The sequence below is a fragment of the Mytilus californianus genome, unplaced genomic scaffold (assembly GCF_021869535.1).
Source record: "Mytilus californianus isolate M0D057914Y unplaced genomic scaffold, xbMytCali1.0.p SCAF_7, whole genome shotgun sequence".
Lineage (NCBI taxonomy): Eukaryota > Metazoa > Mollusca > Bivalvia > Mytilida > Mytilidae > Mytilus > Mytilus californianus.
Genome location: NW_026262723.1, coordinates 71,072,902 through 71,090,228, shown reverse-complemented (window position 1 = coordinate 71,090,228; position 17,327 = coordinate 71,072,902). Strand labels below are relative to the sequence as shown.

Sequence of the window (17,327 nt, the reverse complement as noted above, 5' to 3'; positions counted from 1 at the left end):
GAAATGTTTAATTCTCTCCTCTTCTTATTGCGATATAAAATGTTTTTTGTTTCATTTCATTTACATTGGGAAATAGAGAAACGATCATTGTGTTTTGTTAGTTTTAAAAACTTTAAATATATTTGTATTTTGCATTATAAGCAGTCAACCGATTGACAAACTAGAATTATTTGAATTCTGTGTGAAAAGAGCTCGGGTTAATTTCGAGTGTTATCTGCAATCTATATGTTTATAAATCATTTCAGTTGTTGATATAATAATTTAAGGTCGACTGAACATGAATTATATTATACAATTTAAAGCGCATTTCTGTTTATGCACGTGAACCCGTCTAACGTTATTGTTATTTCGCAGTTATATAAAGTAGCAAATTATCGTTCCTGAATAGGTGGCGCCGTGGTAGCCGATCCTGTTCCTCAATTTCCGGTTTCTGCACTGTGCAACTATTTCAGTTACATTTTTAATTAACGATGCCAAGTACTTGTTGTTGTGTACCTGGATGTCATTTAAGAGGAGGACATGCATTTCCAAATGACTTAAAAAGAAGGAAAAATTTATATCAACGCCATGGCCATTACGCAGATTGGACGAGAACACGATGAAATCGTGGAGTCCATCTCAATCAGCTGTTGTTTGCAAGGCACATTTTACTGAAGACTACGTGCAGGAAACTATTCATGGTAAAACTCTATTTTCTTTTTGAAATATATAGTTATATATGTAATCGCCATGCGAATAAACCAAAGTCTGTTTACAACCGCAATTATCGTTTTAGAATAAAAGGGGGTGGTTAATTCAAGACGTCATAATTTTTTGGATTACGATTCAATGTGATCTGTTTGAGATTTTTTGGTGATTGCTACAATTATAATGATTTCCTACAAGAGGTATATCATACTGAGAATTATTTTAGCAGTAATTATGCTAATGTAGTAATGACAGGAATGCATAAGCTATGCCTCATAGACTTTCTTGAAAAATATCAATGACAATGTTAACAGGAACAAAACAATGACATGCTCTCATCTATATTATAGTTATTTAGGTACAAACAATGTACGTTTGTTGCATAAGTCTCTCATTGTTTGTCCTTTGGATTAACATAACATACATTGAATCAGGCAAACATAGTTTTATCCAGATTGTAATGAATAAATCTAGTTAATATTTCGCCAGGTAATACAAAGTATACATTGCTAATGGAAGTTCATTTAATTATCAAAAAACTAATGTTTTATAACCTTTTTCAGGGCGCAAACCCACCATTCAGAGACTTAAGTCTACTGCCATTCCCAGCCTATTTTCCTGGACCAAGCAAGAGACTGAATCGTCCGCAAAAAGAAAAATCAGGGCAGTTTCCTGTGAAAACAAAAGAACCAAACTTGATGAATATTGTAGTAGAAATCTAGAGGAAAGTTTTGATTGTAAAGTTGGTTTTCCTAAAGAAGTCATTCATACTGCAGAAAGGATTTATGACTGTCCACCACCAACTGCCGAGCTAATGTTGAGCTTCACAGATGGAATTATGCAAACACCATCAATGCCTATGTTTTCAGCAGAGAATTTTGAAATGAAGACATGTGACACAGCCATGCATTTTTATACTGGTTTAGAGTTGTATACTAAATTTTTATTTGTTTTGACCACACTTGGTCCAGCAGCACATTGTTTGAGATACATATATTTTCAAATTGATAGGGTGTCAGTTGAAAATCAGTTTTTTTATGACTTTGATGAAATTGAGGCATTATACAACCAACTTTGAACTTTCTAGATTCTAGATTGAATCTAGTGTTAAGAATATTGTGTATACATGGATTGTTTTTATGTCTAAACAGTGGTGTGAGGCTAACACTTGGCCATCTAGTGGTTTAGTCAGGTATTTTTCACCATCCAACTTCAAATTAAAGTTTCCTACGACTTGGATTATTATTGACAGCACAGAATATCCCGTGATAAAACCTAAAGCACCTAGAGCTCAGGCAACCTTTTCATCATATAAAAACAGAAACACTGAAAATACTTGTATGTTCGACACCTGGTGGTTTAGTCAACTATGTCTCTAATGCATATGTTGGTTCTACCAGTGACTATGAAATAGTTGAAAGATGTAGAATAGTTCAATTATGTGATCCAGGTGACAGTGTGATGGCAGACAAAGGTTTAAATGTGCAAGATTTGTTTGCTAACTTTTTTCAAAAAAAGAAACAGAATTAGTTCCAAAACTCTTATACGGGATAGAAAAGTCTCCAATTAACATGTGCACATAGAGCGATTTATTGGACTTGGCAAAACATACAAAATTCTAATAAATCCTATGAATGGAACTGAAACAAAACTTTCATCTGAAATAACATTTAGTTGTACTATTTTGTGTAATTTTAGAACTTGTATTGTGCCAAAGGATACATAAATAAAAGTGACGCAATGAATTTTGTTCTGATATATATATATTTATAATTACATGCACATGTAAATTGTAATGCATATAAAAATAAGGAGATGTGGTATGATATTCAGTGGGTTTATCGAACTAAAGTGCATAAGAAATGGGTTTAAGCAGTTACAGGTGTTACTGTCACCGTACAATCTCCTACAATGAGAAAAACTTGTACCATGTAAAACATTTCAGAGATCTTACCACTAAGTTTTGTTGTCTCACCTTGACTTTGGTGAATTGTTTATATCTGTTGATGTAAATATAAAAAAGAAAATGTGGTATGATTGCCAATGAGACAACTCTCCACAAGAGACCAAATGACACAGAAATTAACAGCTATAGGTCACAGTACGGCCTTCAACAATGAACAAAGCCCATACCGCACAGTCAGCTATAAAAGGCCCCGAAATGACAATGTAAAACAATTTAAACAAGAAAAATAACGGCCTAATTTATGAACGAATATAACAAATATGCAACACATAAACAAACAACAACCACTGAATTACAGGCTCCTGACTTGGGACAGGCACGCCACATACATGTACATACAGAATGTGTCGGGGTTAAACATGTTAGCGGGATCCCAACCCTCCCCTAACCTGGGACAGTGGTGTAACAGTACAATATAAGAACGAACTATAAAAATCAGTTGAAAGAGGCTTAACTCATCAGATGGATAAATACAAATACAAGTGGACGTGGTTGGGTAGTTGTACATCCAAACAACAAAAAGACACCAAGTACAGATCTGAGAGTACTCAAAGTTACTGACAGCTAGTTCAAAGCCACTAACAACTGATGAAAAATTTTGCATCTAAGACTAAATTATCAATCCGTAAGCTCCCTTTAGAATTTTATAAATTTAAGATTTTACATTTCTGAGTTATGGGTTTTTATTCATTAAAAAAGGGGGGATTTTCCAGTTTTTGTCGAGCCTGCGACTTTTGTCGCATAAAGCTCGACATAGGGATAGTGATGTGGCGGCGGCGTTAGCTAACTTCTTAAAAGCTTTATATTTTAGAAGGTGGAAGACCTGGATGCTTCATACTTTGTATATGGATGCCTCATGTTACGAAGTTTCCGTCAGCCACATGTCCAATGTCCTTGACCTCATTTTCATGGTTCAGTGACTGCTTGAAAAAAAAGTTAACATTTTTTGTAATGTTAAATCCTCTCTTATTATAAGTAGTAGGATAACTATATTTGGTATGTGCGTACCTTGCAAGGTCCTCATGCCCGTCAGACAGTTTTCACTTGACATTGACCTCATTTCATGGATCAGTGAACAAGGTTAAGTTTTGGTGGTCAAGTCCATATCTCAGATACTATAAGCAATAGGTCAAGTATATTCGGTGTATGGAAGGACTGTAAGGCGTACATGTCCAACTGGCAGGTGTCATCTGACCTTGACCTCATTTTCATGGTTCAGTGGTTATAGTTAAGTTTTTGTGTTTTGGTCTGTTTTCTTATACTGTATGCAATAGGTCTACTATATTTGGTGTATGGAATGATTGTAAGGTGTACATGTCTAGCTGGCAGGTCTCATTTGACCTTGACCTCATTTTCATGGTTCAGTGGTCAAAGTTAAGATTTTGAGTTTTGGTCTTTTTTTCTAATACTATATGCAATAGGTCAACTATATTTGGTGTATGGAAATATTTTATGATCTATATGTCAGTAGCGCAGGTTTTATTTGACCTTGACCTCATTTTCACAGTTCATTGCTCAGTGTTAAGTTTTTGTGTTTTGGTCTGTTTTTCTTAAACTATAAGCAATAGGTCAACTATATTTGTTGTATGGAAGAATTGTTAGCTATACATGTCTGCCTGGCATGGTTCATCTGACCTTGACCTCATTTTCATGGTTCATTGGTCAATGTTTAGTTTTCTTGGTTAATGTTAAGTTTATGTGACAGTTGTAATAAAGCTTTATATTAAGGACTATCAACATAATATCAGTGATTAGTAAAGAAGGTGAGACATTTCAGCGTGTGCACTCTTGTTGGACAACAACTCAAAAATGCTTTAAGCAGTTCGGATGAAACTTTGGTGAATTATTTATAGCTATTGATGTAATCTCCCTATAGATTTTCATAAATTTCAAATATGACATTGAGAAGAAATTGAACTTTATTTGTTTATAGTCTGGCAACAGATTTATTAAGTATTGCGCAACAGCACAGTGTATTGCACAACAGCAAGAAATCTTTAATTTAATATAAATTCAATTCATATAACCGATTTCAAGTTCTTTGACTACATTTATTCAGAAACTATAATATGTCAAATATTTAATTACAATCCAAATTCAGACCTGTATCAAGCTTGAATATTGTGTCCATTTTTGCCCCAACTGTTCAGGGTTGGACCTCTGCGGGTGTATCCAGCTGCGCTCAGCGAATCAATTTATTTCTTAATTAAGAACTCCTTTTTTCATTCATAAACTACTTTAAACTTGGAAATATAATTTTGCTTGGAGTTATAGTTTCTTAAAAAAGTATTGTCATTGAAAGAGTTGACATGTTGCAATGTACATTTATTCTACATAGTTCTATGGTACCAAATCAAAAGTTTATATAAAAGAAAGAAGTCAAAGGTTTCCCATCATAGTTAAGTTACATACATTTTTGAATATAGATCATTATATAAATAAGGAGATGTGTTATGATTGCCAATGAAACATCTATACTTAACAGTAACAAACCACATTTGCAGAGTTGAATAAAATACAGTTGATAACATTTACTTATTACTAAAAAGAAAATGCCTAACTATTTTAAACAGTATTTGAATATCAATTATATGGTCATTTTTATAAACTTCCTGTTACAAAACTTTGAATTTTTCGAAAAACTAAGGATTTTCTTATCCAATGAATAGATTACCTTAGCCGTATTTGGCACAACTTTTTGGAATTTTGGGTCCTCAATGCTCTTCAACTTTGTACTTGTTTGGCTTTATAACCATTTTGATCTGAGCGTCACTGATGAGTCTTATGTAATTAAATTATAATCCTGGTACCTTTGATAACTAATTTGACTATAAACATAGATAAAAAAAGGTACAAACTGGACATAATGCACTAGTTCATAAACAAGTGAGAACAATCACCTTCATATAGTGCTCAGAATATGACATTCATATAAATTGTTCAATATCATTAGAGAACTCTAAATCTTAAATACTGAAAGCCACCTCTGATAAGTACACTGTACTATGCAAGATAATGATATAACAGGACTAAAAATACACACAACCTGTAATTGACTGCCTTTACAGCGCTTTCGCGCTTTGATTTATTTTCCCTATACCTTCAGCGGTCAAACACTTTACAGCAATCCCGAAGCGATTGAGAGTAGTATCTCTGGCCCAGGGAAGCCAGTCGAAATGGTACAGAATTACTAGTAAAATGTCGTCTATATTCATGATATTTGGAAATAAAGACGTTAATTGAACACAAAGTTTACACAGAACACAACTGATAATAATTTATTGTATATAATTCGTTCCACTGTGCAAGAGTGCTAACACATGATGTCAGAATAATTTTAACAAACATTTGAACAACAAAAACATTGCATTTTTATTTTATTTTAATAGCTTACTTCCATATATACTTACTTTCACTTTCTCTCTCAATTGCTATTTATAACATAAATCACCATAGCAACATTGTGACGTTTTAATTTTCGATTTTGTACATCAGCATGATTTTATGAATTGTTTTCTATCCTGAGGACGGTGGTCTAGCCATCGAAACATGTTGATCTCAATAAATTACTGGAGCATTCCTTAAAGTGTTGTTGTTATACATGTTATAGAACCTTCTACACTATTTTTTTGAATTGTATATAAGTTGTTTATAATGATGATTTTAATTTTTTCAACAGAGTGAGACTTGAAGTTTTGTGTATCAATGAAATGCAAATTCACTGGTTTGAGCATGGTGACAGTCAGCATTGTTGTAAAATCTGCTGCACTTTTCTCAATTCACTGGTATGCATAATACAGCAAAGTTCCATAGACGATTGGTGGATTAGCAGAACAGAAAATCATGCTGGAAATGAACATCATTAGCAAAAGGCTACAGCTACATGTACATGTACAGTAGATGCATTTTATTTTTGCTAAGTAAATGTCTCCATTGGAATTTTCATTTCACAGCCATGTAACTCATATTAATAACTGGTGTATAAGTGAATTTTCCTCTGAAATTGTTCCAAACTTCAAAAGGAAGGTTATGATTGAATTTGGGGGCTATGGCCCAAACCATTTAGGAATAGGGGCAAAAACTAGGATTTTCATGTTTGGGGATAATAACTTGAGCAAAAGTCCATGGATCTTTATGAAATTGTACCACAGGTTCCATACCAAAAAAGGAATGTTAGGAATGATTTTGAGGGTTGAATAGGTGCTGAAAAAATTAATTGTTTCTTAACATTTTTGCTTATTTCTTGAGCAATTTCAATGGGGTTTTGAATTTTTGAGGATCTTTAATATGCTGAATCTAACCATGTTGTTAGATTTTGGATTTTTATGCCACCACCTACGATAGTAGAGGGGCATTATGTTTTCTGGTCTGTGTGTTCGTTCGTCCGTTCTCAAATCTCGCTTTTTTTTACAATTTTCTCCTGTCTCATTTGTTCCCTTCTGTTACTTAGATCCTAATTTTTAACACACTATATCCTGCCAAATCACCATTTTTTTACGCACCTTATCCGACATCACCATTTTTTTTAACACCCTATATCCCTCATTCCAAAAATGTGTCTCATCTCATTTTCCGTTTTAATACAAAGTAATTAGGGTATAACAAAATTTGGGTAAAATCATAAAGAGAGCAATGTGGCACCGTTAAAGTCCATAATTCCTCTAAGTCCACAACACCGCTAAAGTCCACAAACTTTCCGCTAAAGTCCACAAAATGACCTCTAAAGTCCACTAGAAAACGCCGTTAAAGTCCACAATAACAAGTTCCGCTAAAGTCCACAAAAAAGCACCGTTAAAGTCCACACATTTTGTTTTATTATTAAAAACATCAATTCGTTTTTTTTTTTATCCCATTAGTACAAAACATAGCATGGGCCTTTCTTCTCGATAGTTATTTGTTTATCAGTTTGATAAATGAGAAAAGTACAGTATCTGTAGATGATTTTGTTCCATTAATTTTGATCTTTGTATTATGATCAGATGATGATGGCCAATTTGGACATCATTTCTATAAAGTTCGTAAATTCATTAGTGATTAACTTATTACATTATTACTGCATTCTTCAAGTACTTTTTTTTTCTTATTCTTTGCATATAAACACTTTTTGACGTTACTAATGTACAAAGCAAACATGCCTCCTAATCTATAACATTTGAACGGCATTCATTCGGACAACAATCTTGATTATGATTATAAAAAAAAAAAAACTAAGTATATGAATTCCCAAAGGTCTCCTGTCACAAAACTTTTAACCAACGTTTAAAACCTTACTAATTTCGGTGTTGGTTATAGAAAACAACGAAAAATAATGAGTTATGATTTTCAGAATGGAAAAATGAAGCCAGTATGATAAATTCTAAATAAAAAAAAAATTATATGCGATAAATTATATTTTTATCGATTAGTATAGGATATCGATGCGTTGAATGGGTGTCTACCAAAATGTCACAATAAAACCTGATTTGAGTACATTTCAATGAGACAGCAACTCAACAATAAATGTAATACATTTTTACACCACTCTTCCGGAAACCAAATTGGAAATTTAAATATTACTTGCATCATACTTGTATGACATTAATATCAGTTAATAGAATATTGAATAGTTTTTGACCTAAAATGAATTTACACAAAATTTCGCACAAAAGTGTATGTGTTGTACTGTTTCATTACTGTTCCAGGCTAGGGAAGGGTTTGGCGCCAGCAAAGTGTTTAACTTCGCCACATTCTGTATGTGCCTGTCCCAAGTTATGGACCTGTAACTCGTTGGCTGTCGTTTGTTGCTGTATATCATATTATTTTCCCGTTTATTGTTACGGAAAAAAATCAGGCCGTTACTTTTTTCGTTTGAATTGTTTTACCTTTTTCTCGTTTATTTCGGGCCTTTTAAAGCTTACCGTGAGGTATCGATTGTGCTCATTATTGAGGGCCGTACGGTGATCTATAATAGATATTAAATTCTCTGGTAGAGAATAATCTCATCGGCAATCTTACCACATATTTTTCTATCAGTTAAATAATTTCCGAGGCCTGGTTTGCCGATCGATCTAAGAAGTATTATACCTACAGTAATCACTAGGATGTCAACACCGAGGTTGTAAATTCGATGAACCCCGCTCGAAGGGGGTTCGACTCCAATCCTTATTAACTACTTCTTTATTGTTCTGCACTCCTTTATCTTAAACAACATATTGTTGTCTAATTCCTTACACTCACTACATTTGAACTTTGGTGAAGAGTTGTCCCATTGGCAATCATACCACATCTCCTTATATTTCATAATGACTGTTTACTTATTCCGTACTGTGTTCTGTGTACTATTTTCGTTAACACATGACATGGGTAAAATCTCTTTGTTCTTACTGTGCTATAATCTGGATAATGCACAGCTAAGGCGGACCCTGGATTTTGAAAGAGATGGAACTTGATTCCATAAAATTTTGAACAGATATATCATGTTAAGGAGGGGTATTTGCGAAAAATACCAGTCGAGAGAATGTTAGCGTGCCAAAAATACTCTATCCGACTGGACGCTTGTAATGTCACGATCATCAATGCGTTTTATGTCACGATCATCAATGCGTTTTGTACGTTAACATTCGGTGTAATTAAACAGATATAGCATGTTCTTGAGGGGTATTTGCGAAAAATACCAGTCTTGAGAATGAATTTCCCTCGCCTTACGGCTCGCTAACATTCTCTCTACTGGTATTTTTCGCAAATACCCCTCCTTAACATGATATATCTGTTCAAAATACCACGGCAGAGAGGGTAAAAAAGGCATATCCTTTTTGCATATACCCCGGCGCTGTTTAAAAATGAACAATATTCATTTGATAAAAGTAAATTGGTGAAAAATACACTGGCTGTCAACCAATCAAAATCCAGGATTCTTACATAAGGTGTAATTAAAAAAAATATCTATTTTATAATATTTTGTGTGCAATGTAAATCTTAAATGGGTGTTTCACAGTCAAACCAGTTTACTTAATAATTATATTTTGTAATTTCTGCCAAAAAAAATGTATTTTAGAATATCAAATTAAATAAACTCTGATAGTTTTGTGTTCCATGGAATGAATGTATTACGACTATTTAGATATGTATACCTTTTTAGTGACTATTTTGCGATCGAATTTAATGAGGATCATTTTTAAGTTTGTACCAAAACAGCGGGGGAGGGGTAATAAGCTGCAGATCAATTGTTAAGATGCGACATGTCTTCAAAAATGAATTCAGTAGACACAAAATAAAGGGGGGAGGGGAAGTCAAAGATTGAAAAATGAAACATTTTTTTCTGTTTACTTAATATTTTGAATTAAGGTACATTTCTCCTCGGTTCATCTTCTTCTACGCATATTATTGAGGAAAAGAAAGGCAATTAATCTATTCCCAATAACCCGTTCAGTTTTGATTTTTCATACACCGATTTAAAAGGTATGTAGCAAACTGAACTAAAACTGAGGAGATGTAGGTTATACGTCAATAAGACAGTAATCAAACGACAAAAACAAACTAATGACTACTAAAGGGCAACATGTAGTATAGTTTAAAAAAAAAAAAAGGTGTTTACACAATATGTCAATCTTTAAATCGTCACTAATTTATATAAAAATTGTGAATAAATTTAACAGAAACGATGAAAAACAATCGTACATCAAACTGCAATTCTCCAAAAAATGTAAAAATTTAGGAAAAAGCCTAAATATAAAAAAATGTTAATTATTTAATACTTACCAACCTTAAACTGCATTACAGCGTATTTCCCCCTTTCTTTGCCCTACAAGAAACTTTCCTAGGAGCCGTGGATTGCGGAATATCGTCCGCATATTTCCAAAATGTTCACGTAAATTGATGACGTAATGTGTTAAAACAGTTATTCGCCAATCAAATCGGTGTATATGGTTTAATCTGCACGGCTCGGGATGACCCTTTAACCCGAACTCCTACGTCGTTCTGGTTAATTAGGGTCACCCGAGCCGCGTGCAGAATAAATCATATATAACGACTTGCTTGGTGAATAACTATAACAAAAAAACAAGAATGTGTCCATAGTACACGGATGCCCCATCCGCACTATCAATTTCTATGTTCAGTGGACCGTGGAAATGGGATAAACTCTAATTTGGCATTACAATTAGAAAGATCATATCATAGGGAACATGTGTAATAAGTTTCAAGTTGATTGGACTTCAACTTCATCAAAAACTACCTCGACCAAAAACTTTAAACTGAAGCGGGACAGACGTACGGACGAACGGACAGACGGACGGACGAACGAACAAACGGACGCACATACCAGAAAACATAATGCCCATAAATGGGGCATACAAAAATATACACACACTATTTGTTTAACTTAGTAATTAAAGTGTTTTAATCACATGCAAACTTAGTCAAAGATTAATATGTATAAACTCACAAAACGCTAAATCTGTTCTGCAGTAACCAATAAAATTGTATTGATGAGAACAGAAACATTTAATGAATGGCTATTATTTGTTTTGAATTTAATGAACGATAAAATTAATTTTTGACGCCTCACATTGAATAATCCGCGAATTAATTTTTGACGCTTCACATTGAATAATCCGCGAAGCGGATTATGTAAAATGTGAAGAGTCAAAAATTAATTTTATGGTTCAATAAATTCAAAATAAATTATTGCCATTCATTATAAATAAATGTCTATCAAAAATAAGGCTCAAAGAGCTTTTTATATTATTTATATTAACAATAACAACGTACACACATGTTGGCGTATGAATACACAACGTCAGAGTGGGCGTGTCGCCATAAAAATTGACAACATTGAAAATAAAGGTAATACTTTTAACCAATCAGAAGACAGTAAATACACCAAATTTACTTATTCCTTGATAGTATATAATTCGTAAAAGTTCCAGCTCAAAATTTCATACTAGTCTTCCATTTAGCCTTTTGAAAATACTAAAAAGGTATCTTTAAAAAGAGAATAAAGAAAGGAAATTAACTCTGAAAGCGATACCGTGAACATTAATGTGACGTATATTTTATCAATCATTATGCCTATAAGATAGTTCCACAATTGTTGGTGTTCGGGCTCAATGCAAGATGAACGTTCCTATTGCCTTTATCCTATATCCACACCCTCCAATGCTCATATACATATATTTTTATTAGTTCTGGATTTCTCATCACACAAATAAATCGGCAAGTGAATGTTAAAATCAAATAAAAAAAAATTCCAAAACATTTGATGGCATTTACAGTTGGATTTTCACAAACCATTTGTTGAAAGACGCAGAATTGTCTGAATATATAATTTTATTTGTTTATTTGGTCATAATTTTCTTCGGTTATTTTTGTTTTTCTCCTGATGCAAATCAAAATTTTGGATAAAATGTAAACTTTGTGTTATATCATCAGAAATTGATAATTAACGCTTCAAAATAAATATATTACCAAATAAACAAATAAACATTTGAGAGTTCTGCTTCTATTGGTACCAATTTTGATTAAAATCTTACATGAAATAGTCCCTAAATATTTTTTATGAAAAACACGTAAATTTTCATGATATATATATAACAACAAATTGTAGGTCACAAATTCTTCTGACCATTAAATTTTACTGGCTTGACGGTTTTTGAAGTAACGTTCCTAAATGCTCTAAAACTTATCTTCCAAAATATATATGTATGTACTTCCAATAACTTCAATTTCAATGAGCATTTGAACTCAATTTCATACTTAATACAGGAGATTAACTCATAAAGTTACAATGTAGCGTCACTTTTGTATTTAGTTAAAGTTTTAATTTCATTTTTTGACTCTTGGGGTAAATTTGACAAATGCACGTGTATGGTCGAGCTCGTACTAGACCGTACGAGTATACTCATACGGTACGAGCATACGTTCGAGTATACTTATACGGTCCAGACCGTACGGTCCAAATACTCATATTGTCTGGAACATATATACATGTAGCACTGTTGAAATAAAATCTTTTATACTTGTACTCGATCATGATGATCATGGGTAATACACAATTCAGAACCGCATCCGCGTATAATCTATTCAATTCATCTTTCATTCTGAAACAAATACATTTTCCTTTTTGAAAACAAAACAAACATGCAAACCAATGAGCGATGGAAATCTGCTGAGCACCACAAAATGCATGAATGTGTGGAATTCTTTATCATTATTTTGATTTCAAACAAGAACATTATGGTTAAAAGTCTATTTTTGAGATTTACGGACCGTTTTGGCTGATGTGGAGCCTTACAGACACTGAATGGAAATCATTCTTATGTTTTATAGATATTTGCAAAGGAAATTTAAATGTCAAATATAGGCTCCAAATTATGTCAGTGTCTCCAGCATATACATAAAGAGAACGCTATGTTGGAGTTTCTTGTGGATGAACAAATGTTTACTAAAGAATAAAAAGAGCACCATTGCTAGATAACTTTTCAGAAATGTTGTCTGTTTGATTGATAGAAAATCGCAATACAAAGATCAAATTTATGGGGATCAAAAGCAGATACTATAATCTTTTCATTTATCAAAAATATAATTCAAGCTGATAAGAAATACTTTCCAAGAACAAAAGTCCATGCTTTTTATTAGATCTATATATACTATCGGGAGTAAAAATAGGCGAATTGATCTTTTGATAATAAAAAAAAAAAATGTGTGGACTTTAACGGTGCTTTTTTGTGGACTTTAGCGGAACTTGTTATTGTGGACTTTAACGGTGTTTTTTGTGGACTTTAGCGGAGGTAATTTTGTGGACTTTAGCGGAAATTTTGTGGACTTTAACGGCGTTGTGGACTTTAGCGGAAAATTGTTGTGGACTTTAGCGGTGTTGTGGACTTTAGAGGAATTGTGGACTTTAACGGTGCCACAGAGCAACACCATGAAACAAAAATGAAAGTTAAAGGTCAACAGTGCGTCATCAATATAGCATACATGTTAAAAGTTTACTGTTGAAAGACACTCAAGTATAATATAATTGTTATTCGGGCCAGGGGTTCGGGCTTCGTAGGGGATATGGAAGATCCAGAAAAAAAAAATTTCCGGACCATATTACTGAATACTTGAATCATACGTATGTTCATGGCCATATGCCTATACTATTATAGTCCGACATACGCGTACGGTTGGATACTCGTTTGGTAACAAGTTAACAGGCTCATATTAGTATATACAAATGTACTTGGTTATTTTTTTTTGATGAACTTTAGTTTCCTTCGCAGGAACACACAGATCCTTCTCCGAACCAAAAACAGCACAAGTATAGCTTTCAGAATTCCTTTAACTTTGTCTTAATTTAAAGCGCCTTTCTGCTATCCACCTTTTTGTCTGCAAAGTCACATTTCTTCTAATTTCTTCATATTTTCATTTAATGCACGTGTTTTTGCTCCTTTATATACGATTTTATTGTTATTGTGATGTGATTTGAATATTTATTAAAGAACAAATCTAAATAACAATATAATTTGGGGGAAAAAAATAATCAAAGTTCCTATGTGTTCAGCAGCTGGGATAACTTCTCAATAAACAGTTCATTAATATATTTCTTTGAAGTTATTTTCAAAGTCGACATAGTATAGCCATTTAAGAATTATTTCTATATGTTATGATAATTTTAACTTGTAAGTAAAGTTCACTTTAATTCCTTTATCATGTAATATTGATAACCTTATGATTGAATAAGTCAAAATTTCATTTTTAAACAATTTTAATTGCGCGATTCCTTTTGACCATTCATCATCAGTAAATTACTCGGACCATTCGAGTATATAAGCTTATGGTCATGACCATACGCGTCTGGTCCACATACTCATATGGGCCGGAACATATACATAGCAGGACACTCGTGAAGTATTATACGATTGTTATTCGGACTTTACAGGGGATATGGGCTTATACAAATTCTTTCTAACCAGGCGCAATTCAGCTGTTTTGAGGAGTGGGATTGCAACCCCCGGAACACCATGCATGAAACGTTATTAATTAAAAGATTTATATCGAAAAAAGGAGGGTTTCCATCCCTCGGAAAATCAGCCCGTGTTCGCCAATGCTAATTATAGTCTTCATTGCAGCCAATGTCTTTTGACTTCTAGTTCCCCGTAAGAAAAATGTGAGGACTTATTTTTATAAAAATTGTTTCTCGATCCAACGTAAGCTGTTTCCTCTTTGGGAAATGACAGAAAAACTGCAAGACAGTATTGTGCATGTTATTACTTTGTTTGGAAAAAAAATACATTCACATACACTGGTAATTATATAGATATAGGAAGATGTGGTATGAGTGCCAATGAGACAACTCTCCATCCAAGTCACAATTTGTAAAAGTAAACCATTATAGGTCAAGGTACGGTTTACAACATGGAGCCTAGGCTCACACCGAACAGCAAGCTATAAAGGGCCCCAAAAATTACTAGTGTAAAACCATTCAAACGGGAAAACCAACGGTCTAATCTATATAAAAAACGAGAAACGAGAAACACTTATGAACAACATAAACAGACAACTACTGAACATCAGATTCCTGACTTAGGACAGGTGTTATTCCTGACTTAGGACAGTATGTCTTTTTTTAATCAACCCATAAACCGTATCAAATACCCGGTATACGTCCTTAGTATCGTTTTATTGTACTGTTTTTGTTATTCTAATAATTGAAATAAAAGGAGACTGGGATAATAAAAAAACCAAATACAAGATAACAATTTTCATTCGTACATTCGTTCATGTGCCTACTCTGGTTTTTGATATGAAGTACTTAAGTTAGTGATTGAAAATCAATTTTTAGGAGCAGAGTGTTTGTTCAATTCATAAAAAAAAAATTATGACTCGGGACAATTTTAGTCCGACATAATGATTGACAAAAAGATCTTAGTTATCTTATCGAATTTCAGAAGTAAAAGGTTGTTTGATTTTCAACGAACCGGCGATAAGTCGATTATCTTTATAATAAAAATGGAACTGTGGTATTATACTCATTAGATCGATAAAAAGCAGAATACATCTAAAATGGTTGAATAATTTGCATTATTTCCAGTGCCAAGTATTTCACGTATGATCAGGACGAAAACAAATTAACAATGAATACAATAGGTATAGATCTGCATTGAAGGCCGGGAAAAAATTAGCATTATAACTGGGTACCTACCCCGGGTATCTACGGACCCTCAAACAGTTGTTTCAGAGGTTCTTCAAAATACAAAGATTTGTATGACACTCTCATCATGAGGCATCAGACTTCACGTCTCCTTTCTGAATTTAAACATTACACACAGTCAAAAGGACAACCCGCACTAGCAATGGTTTGATTGTCGGGAGAAAACGGAAATTATCACATTTCTGTATACCCTAGTCACCATTGCGGTTTAAATTTATTGACGAACAACATATACAAAAAAATTAAAAATCAAATCTATAGCATGCAGCTATATGCGATCATGTTTTTTTCATTTGACACGGTAGATAAAAAGGCAGCAAAAAATGTCAATATTTACGTCTTCGTTCATAGCAGGCTCTATGGTGACCGTGACGCATAGATTAGAGTCTTGGTTGCTTTAGGGAGACGAGAAGGGAGTTTACATGCATACAAACGCCAGTGGACACAAACCGCTGCTCAAACATAATGTTCAATATAAAAAAGAAGATGGGTATGATTGCGAATGAGACAACTCTCCATAAGAGACCAAATGACACAGAAATTAACAACTATAGGTCACCATACAGCCTTCAACAATGAACAAAGCCCATACTGCATAGTCAACTATAAATTGCCCAGAAATGACAAATGAAAATAATTCAAACGAGAAAACTAACGGCCTCATTTATGTACAAAAAATCACAGGGACTCGGTTAGCAGATTTTTATCTATGTTTTTTCAATCTTTTTTTCGTATTTCCTGTCTATTTGTAATTACATTATTAACGTTTTTAACGTTGGCATCAATATTTCTTTGTTTTCTAGCAAATGCAGTTTACTATCCGTATAATGTAATACGAATAGACAGGAAATACGAAAAAAAAGATTGAAAAAACATAGATAATTTTTTTTTTATCTGCTAACCGAGTCCCTGTGCAAAAAATGAACAAATAACACATATGTAACTCATCAACAAACGACAACCACTGAACTACAGGCTCCTGACTTGAAACAGGCACATACTTATATACAGAATGTGGCGGGGTTAAACATGTTAGCGGGATCCCAACCCTCCCCCTAATCCGGGACAGTCCGTTTTTTCAGAAAGTATAAAATATATGAATTGGAATGGAAAAATTCAACCGATCATACATCAATGGGGTGGCAAATTTATAAAACAATGCACCAATTTTATGTAAGCCATACGAATAAATCGAATTTTGGACAGAGTCAAAATCAAATGCATACGGCCCCCCTGTAAAAAATATAGGTGCTCCACTCACTCACCAGCCCCAACCTTTCTATAAATATATATGTACTTTATAAGTACAGTGCATCATAAGCCTTGATCCCCGGCTTAGTATATTTCTAGGAGTTTGATTGGTTAACGCACGTCGTTACAAAACCCATAGCCCCTGGGTGTTGCTAACCCATATCCCCGGACGTTGCTACCCATTACATCGGGGAATTTCACGCGCGTTTTCCTTAATTCCATGGTTGTTCCTTATGAAATATCGAATTC

At 33.6% G+C, this 17,327-nt stretch overlaps 1 protein-coding gene across 1 annotated transcript; it reads left to right on the top strand.

Moving 5' to 3' along the window:
• Positions 1-272: 272 nt before the first annotated feature.
• LOC127710135 (uncharacterized) lies at positions 273-2,432 on the top strand. The gene is made up of 2 exons (XM_052215884.1): positions 273-680; positions 1,251-2,432. Exons 1-2 carry the CDS (start codon positions 599-601, stop codon positions 1,763-1,765), a joined length of 597 nt encoding a protein of 198 aa, XP_052071844.1. The 5' UTR covers positions 273-598; the 3' UTR covers positions 1,766-2,432.
• The last annotated feature ends 14,895 nt before the right edge of the window (positions 2,433-17,327 follow it).